We start from the raw sequence: 6,112 nt of genomic DNA, 5'->3' as shown, positions 1-6,112 counted from the left end.
TTCATTCACATGTCAATTTAATATATCCCAGGAACTCGAAATTAAAGACACCACATAGTTTTCCAAATCTGCTTCGTACATATTCTATTGAACATAGACATTAATGGCAAACTAACAACTTTATGATAAGCGGGATGACTTTCTGCATCATCAACTTCCCATATCTATGTAGCAACTTTCCATTATCACTGCATATACAGTTTTATTCTCCAATTGATTTTTAAATACACAAGAGGTCGTATGATCAGTTTTCAAATCGAGACAGGCTACAGACAACCAAGCTGGTGTTACGGGGATTTCTATCTCATTTGAGGACAGCATTTAGCAAATTTCTATGGTCGTTATGACGATCTAGTTTGTCAATACAAACTGTTATTGGATAGAATGTTGTCTGACGTGTTTCATACCACTTGTTCGACCGATCTTTACACACTGATTTTGACTACAGATTACTATGTTTACCTGATCAAGATATAGGGTACACAGCGGTATATAACCGGCCAACAGAAAATGCTTTCTTGGCCTAGGCACCTGGTCCCGCCTCTGATATGTCCAGGAGTTCGTGTTTGCCGAACTCTTAATTTTGTATTCCCTATAGGAATTATGAAATTGATCACTGATTGTTATTTCCATCTTTTCATTAATGTTCCATCCAGGAATTATTTACCTCTTGTAAATGATGTGACGTTTCACCTCTTGAATTCACTCTTATTTAAATCCACTTTTCTCCTGATAATCAATACCTGTATGGATCTCTCAAATATTATTTCTTGCAAAAATTATCCTGGGCGTGCGTTAATTATTCTTTCTTATTAAAAATACAATATTGCATAATTACTCCCGCAGTTTTATATTTTGTCTGAAATTGAATAAGCTGAACAATTTTATAGCAGATTCAAGTTTATACACCATAAAATGAACTGTTTACCCTCTACATCATTTGCCCTAATGCCGAACTACAATAACATAAAATGTTTAAAAAATATATCTCAAAAAGTATTCTTAATAGAGGGCCAATATTTGTTTCCATGTGACCTTTTTGATGGTTGTGTTCTTAAGTAATTTAAAAGTTTCCACATTATCGAATGCAAAATCTGAAACTAGTTGAAATTCGTGAATGCTTGTAAGGCAAAGTTCAATTTTCTTTCCTTCTGTGAAATGACAATGCAGGACACTACTAGGATATACATACAGTGTTACCTCGGTTTATTGCCTCTCGTCATATCGCCACCACCCCATCTCCCGGATACCGCTATCTATAGGTGTAGAAGGGATTTTCATACATGCTCAAAACCCCGATATAACGCCAACCTCGCCTATTGTCACCCGCCGCCCGTTTTCTGGTACAAAAGGTGCAATTGCCTGTATATCATCCCCTATAATTTCTACCTCTTCAGAAAAATGTGTACGGAACACTTTGTTTATCAATATGATCCTTAACAAAGGGTAATGTTAAATATGTTTCGTTTGGTTTGGCACATTTTTTACATGCTTGTGATAGAATTACATAGAAACCTACTGTACTTATCCGATCTCTCAAATGAGTAAGATTATGCGATCAATCAATGCTTTTGCAAAGAAAACTTCCAATTGCAGTACTTCTCTCTATATATGAAAACCAGAATTGTATGGTTTCATCCATTCCCTCGATTTGAATCGGACATGAAAATGGTGCCTCTGATTGCCATTCACACAAAGTAAACGAGAATGCATACTTTGAAAATACTGACCGTAGAACAAGTTTAGGGTGCCGTTTTGACTGAGGAATCTTTATAGAGAGTTCCGAGAATTAGGACTTTTGATTTTTTTCATCTGGAACAGTTATCAAACCAAATATCTCAGCCAAGAAATCAACTTTATGAGGTTTTCCCAAATATTATGCAAACTTCCTGAGTTCAAAAACATTGTTGACAATGGACTTGTAAATGACAGAGATCTGCATCAGTGAAATCTAAACGTTGAATGAGGTTATCATATTGTGTATGTCTTATCACTGAAGTGTGGACGGATGTCTTTGAAACTGTATACTTTCCTCTCTTTGTACAGAAAGGGTTGAATCAGGATATCATGATACATGCATCTTTGGTTTTTTAATGAAAGGTGACGATAACGAACAGTGATCAATCGCATAACTCCTATAAGCAATACAAAATAGAGAGTTGGGCAAACACGGACCCCTGGGGTATACCAGAGATGGAATCAGGTGTCTAGGAAGAGTGAGCATCCCCTGTCAACATGACACACCCACCGTGATATGATGATACGTGTACTTAAGGCATTTGAATGTGTGAAAATCTGTTTCTGAAAAAAATATGGCTCAAATACTTTCGATCCATCTCCAAAACTCACGGACGAGAACGACTCCATTACCTTCTACAAAATTTACTTTTCTGAATAAATAATTTCACATGACATTGTATAAATGAAATGTAAAATTATGATACAATAGTGGTTAAATATATCAATATAGAACTATGAATACAATAGTGGTTAAATATATATCAATATAGAATTATGATGCAAAAGTGGTTAAATATATCAATATAGAATTATGATACAATAGTGGTTAAATATATATCAATATAGAATTATGATACAAAAGTGGTTAAATATATCAATATAGAATTATGATACAATAGCGATTAACTAAACAGACTCCACATTATCACGTCAGAAAATCCACATGTATTCTGTCTTTTAGCCATTTTACGGCTTTTGAGATGTTCTTTGCTTCCAGTTGAGGAGTAACCAATTTATCCACCATTTTATAGTAGTCTTTTAACCAAGATATCTGTCAATAAAAAAACACACCAGTGATTCATTTCTTTAGAATCGCTGGTACCATCATGGTTACAACAATCAGCTCTAAGTTAAAACTGTAAAATACCACCTTTTCGCAGATCCTACCTACATAGACGTTTATCGCAATGTTATAATGCACAAGTATTCGTGACTTTAGATTTGGATAAGAAGTAATACGATATGAGACTGTCCTACTTGCTTTTTAATACCCCCACCTGGCACAATGAAACGAAGGCATAATTCAAGACAGTGGATATTGCTAAATTTTTGTGCTTCTTTGAAAATTACGTGAATCGTGAATATACAGGTGAAAAGAAATATAACTTAAGACCAAGAATTGATTTTCCTAATCATTTGACCTTTTGACCCCCCAAAACGATAAGGGTCATTCTCATCCAATAAAAGAAAAGAAAGAAAAGAAAATCACTACAGGCCCGGAAACCACTCTATAACGGGAGGACGGGCAACTTCATTTCAGAGTATCGAAGTCTTTATGTCACTTTAGGGAATTTTTCACTTATAAGAAACGCCATCAGCTGTAGGTGAAGTGCCACAAAATTGAAACCATGTTTGGCGCTCAAGACTGTGACACTGAGGAGTCTTGACCATGCCAATTAATCTCCTTTTCTTATAATTCCGGACGATTGACAAAAGAACAGTCACTACCCATGTTAAATGTCACCTGCCCACACGACTATTACATGACCATTCAAACCTCCAAGTAAACGGTGAAATAGGAATGTTGCAACTTAATGAATCACCTTGTTCTTTGCTAGTCACGTACCTTTGACCTTGACCTTTCAATTTACTATGAATTTAAATATTTTTATAGTATAAAAGTAATTTAAGTAGGTTAAAGTTGCAAACAGACACAGCAACAAATAAACCATGAAGAATGTGTCTTTGGTTGGGATAATTTTTAATGTGCTAATGTATAAAATGACAGCAATTTGATCCGTGTCGCTGTGGTTCAGTGGTTCGAGTGATCGCTTCATGACCGAGAGGTCGTGGGTTCGTGCCCCAATCGTACCTCGGCCGCTTCAAACCGAAATACAGTGAGTGTTCCTTTGTTATACGCTCGTAATTTAAAAAAGGGGGTTGAAATGAGACCTCGCAGGCTGGGTCAGCAAAATAAAAATCCTTTAAGTTACTACTACGATCCCACGGGTCATGCATAGGTATAAATTCATGACACTTCACTAACAGATAGTGATGCCTCGATTGGAGTGAAAAATTCTCGGGTGTAAAAAAAATCAACAAAAATGCAATACATGTATGCTTGTTTAACTTGTAAAATTACTGTTAGACTAATTAGTACAGGTGTAGTTACCTGATCAGCCGTTAATAACTCTGGTTTAATAAGATTAGATTCATACGGCACAAACACCAGCTGTTCAAATCTATAACAGGGTTTGTTACAATTTCCCTGAAACATAAATTTTTAAATAACTGTATCAAAGTATTTTACACCTTGATGATGCTGGTTTATAGTAAAAAATAGTTTGTAACAATACATGGTTATGTTTTCACTTACTCTAACGATAAGCATTGTGTTCTCAACTCGCATGCCAAATTCTCCTTTCCCGTAAAAACTTGGCTCTGGAAAAAATCCATTCTTTACATACAATGTCGCACTTGTTTATGCGTTCTGTAAACTTGCAAATGTATGGTTATGCATATAGTTCTTGCTATGGTATTGTTACCGTCCATTCGAATAACAGGTTTTGTTGTTTTTTTAAAACTTTGGATTAAATGTGGATCTTCTGGGGATGAAAGAAATACTGTTATGATTGTATGTGTTTTGTTTACATTATTGTCACAGTTTGTTACTTTTGCAGTTTATAGGGATAACTGGACACACACACAGATATATATACATATATAAAGCACTAAATAATCACAACTAGGTACTGAAAATTTTCGCCCCAGCCCGGGGTCGAACCAGCGACGTACGGCACCCACCGCCTAGCAAGACTGTCAAACCAGTACGTAAGTCCACTTGGCCACAACGACTTCCCATTTCAGGGAAATTTTCTTTCAAAGAAATATATACTGTATACTAGTATACATAAATAGTATATATAAATATATTTTGGAACTGTATATTTTCCTGCTTTTTTATATTGAATTATATATATATATATTTTACACCTATATATATATATATATATATATATATATATATATATATATATATATATACTGTATATTGTTGCATAAATACACACAAGAGTTGGAACTCATCAGATAAATACACAGTGGATATATAAAGAAGAGTTTACCATTTGAGAAAACCATGCCTTCTTCTAAAATGTAGTCACGCCAATCAGGGGTTGATATTAAATTTTGTTGTTTCTTGCAGTTTTCTAAAATTCAATAAAATCAAGGAATACAAAAAAAATCCCAAAATGTAAATATATTTACACCGGAGATTCAGTAGCTGTTTATTATTGTTTTTGCTTCCAAATATTGTATTTCTTTGGACAAAAATATTATTGAGAAATGTGGTTCTACTAACTGCAATCAAAAATGTGTTTATCCAAGGGTACATCACTTTGCCAGTCCGCAGAGATGTTGGAGATCGACGCTGGTCCTGAAATGTGAAAATTGTACCGTTTTACACGTAACGTAATGGTCAAACCATTGTTCTATTCCAGACAATGACCACACGTCCCGGTACTAATAGATAAAAAAAAATTCTACGTACTCTGATGATAATTGTCAGCCTTACTTTTGTGCTATTTGTAATTCTTAATTAATGTCCAAATACTATAATTACCTAAACGTTTGCTAAAGCATAAACTTTGACTTTGTATGTATGATGGACACCTTGATTTATCATGATAATTTAAAAACTGTAAAAACTTTTATACTTAAATACACACACTGCAACATATCTGATCTGATTTACTATAGGAAAAATTACAAGAAAACAAACATTAAAACTTTGATTTACTTCTAATCGTAAACTATATCATAGTTTGTTTAGACCAACGGGCTTCTCACCATCCCCAAAGTCACCATTCGACTGATTTCATTCATCTTTGAGATTTTCTTCTTTTACCTTCTTCGAAAATAATTTTCACTCATTGAGACGACACCCGCTTTGGCAAGATATATTTGTTTTCTTTGACCATAGTGAAATCACTTAGATTCCATGTAGTGGTATGTTTTAAGCAGTCACTAAAGTATATACCCTGGCTATGTTTCAAATTAAATTATCTAGAATCAAGATTACGACATAGCTTTTGGTCGAGTGCAATAACAAAAGCTTAACGTGAGAAAAACAACTGGAGCCTGAACACAGTTT

General features: G+C 34.5%; 1 protein-coding gene across 8 annotated transcripts in view; it reads right to left on the bottom strand.

The window, feature by feature from the left end:
* Positions 1-2,365: 2,365 nt before the first annotated feature.
* Positions 2,366-6,112, bottom strand: part of LOC125679618 (uncharacterized) — a 20,854-nt gene continuing 17,107 nt past the window's right edge. For 3 of the 8 annotated variants that reach the window (XM_056157211.1, XM_056157215.1, XM_056157213.1), the window contains 5 exons: positions 5,321-5,395; positions 5,085-5,168; positions 4,337-4,401; positions 4,133-4,228; positions 2,366-2,791 (listed from right to left, as the gene is read on the bottom strand). In XM_056157211.1, the coding sequence (XP_056013186.1) occupies positions 2,666-2,791; positions 4,133-4,228; positions 4,337-4,401; positions 5,085-5,168; positions 5,321-5,395 (446 nt within the window). In that variant the 3' untranslated portion in view covers positions 2,366-2,665. The other 5 variants (XM_056157212.1, XR_008800732.1, XR_008800731.1 and 2 more) reach the window with 5 other exon arrangements.

The sequence above is a fragment of the Ostrea edulis genome, chromosome 2 (assembly GCF_947568905.1).
Source record: "Ostrea edulis chromosome 2, xbOstEdul1.1, whole genome shotgun sequence".
Classification (NCBI taxonomy): domain Eukaryota; kingdom Metazoa; phylum Mollusca; class Bivalvia; order Ostreida; family Ostreidae; genus Ostrea; species Ostrea edulis.
This window is presented reverse-complemented; position numbering and strand designations above follow the sequence as displayed.